Below are 1,185 nucleotides of genomic sequence, written 5' to 3' on the forward strand. Positions count from 1 at the left end.
TTAATGATATAATGAGCATGCGTAGAGAAAGTACCGAATTATCATCATAATATTTAATGAGGTTTTTTTTAAAATAAAAATGTTTAAACACAACTATGGAAATTTATAAAATATTGAGAAAAAAAGAAAATAAAATAGAAAATAACATGATTATTTATTAAACAAAAACAATTAAACTTTTTTTAAACTAAACTGAAAAAAACACAGAAAAGGACATTATTATTAAAGAAAAAAAACTTAATTTACAAGGAATGTTTAAAGAAAATGATAATTAGTTTATGATATATGAAGTGAAAATGCAATTTTTTATTATTATATTAAAAGTATATTAATAATTATTAATTTAATTTATATTAAATGTTTAATTATAGGTAAACTATTTTGTATTTTAAAACAAACATAAACAACTTTTTAAGAAAAAAAAACAAAAACTACAAACATACCAATTGGAAAAATTAAAAATTTCTGTTAATTATTGTTTTGTTATAAAATATTATTTTGTTTTTTGATTGAATTATAAAAATAAAAATATTTTCTTTATTTTTCTTTTAAACAAAGTAAATTGTTAACTTTGTTTTCCCTCTCTCTCTGTTAACAGCTCTCATTAGTAATTTTTGTTTTTTATTTATTTTGTTTATAATTTTTATATATTTATTAATAATTTTTTTGTTTTTTTTTTTTATAAATCTTATTATATTATTAAAATGTATTATAAATTTTTTATTGTATTAAAGTTGAATTTATTAAGTAAAACAAACTTAAACTGTAGGTGGCTTTTTATGGAAATTTTATAAAAAAAAACTTTTAAATATTTCTGAAATATATAATAACAATTTAAATTTGTTAAATATTTTCTTATAATTTTCCTTTAAATTTCAAAAATTTCTTTTAAAAAAGCCACTTGCTTTATATTAATTAGTTTTATGTTTTGTAACTATAAAAAAAAACTTAATTATGTAATAATATTATTAATAATTTAAAAACAACAACATACATACATATATTTTTTGTAATAATAAAAGAACATTTATGTATGTCGTATTGTTTAAAACGAATGAAACTTTAGATATTAATGAGAAAAATTAAGATTTTTTGAAAATTTTTGATATTCACAAAGAAATAATAATATTTATACAATAATTAATTAATTGTATTAACTAATAAAGTAGTAAATTAATTTTAAAA

The 1,185-nt window shown here is 14.9% G+C and overlaps 1 protein-coding gene across 4 annotated transcripts in view; it reads left to right on the plus strand.

The window, feature by feature from the left end:
- Nucleotides 1-117, plus strand: part of LOC119615490 (ecotropic viral integration site 5 ortholog) — a 10,567-nt gene extending 10,450 nt beyond the window's left edge. For 2 of the 4 annotated variants that reach the window (XM_037971494.1, XM_037971493.1), the window contains one exon: nucleotides 1-69. This exon is cut by the window's left edge and continues 91 nt beyond it. Coding sequence is in view for 2 of the 4 variants with exons in the window: in XM_037971491.1 (XP_037827419.1) it covers nucleotides 1-50 (50 nt within the window). In the remaining 2 variants the exon portion in view is untranslated. The other 2 variants (XM_037971491.1, XM_037971492.1) reach the window with 1 other exon arrangement.
- The last annotated feature ends 1,068 nt before the right edge of the window (nucleotides 118-1,185 follow it).

The sequence above is a fragment of the Lucilia sericata genome, unplaced genomic scaffold, assembly GCF_015586225.1.
Source record: "Lucilia sericata isolate MDLA Ls3-8-SP2 unplaced genomic scaffold, ASM1558622v1 Contig005380F_arrow, whole genome shotgun sequence".
NCBI classification, from domain to species: Eukaryota; Metazoa; Arthropoda; class Insecta; order Diptera; family Calliphoridae; genus Lucilia; species Lucilia sericata.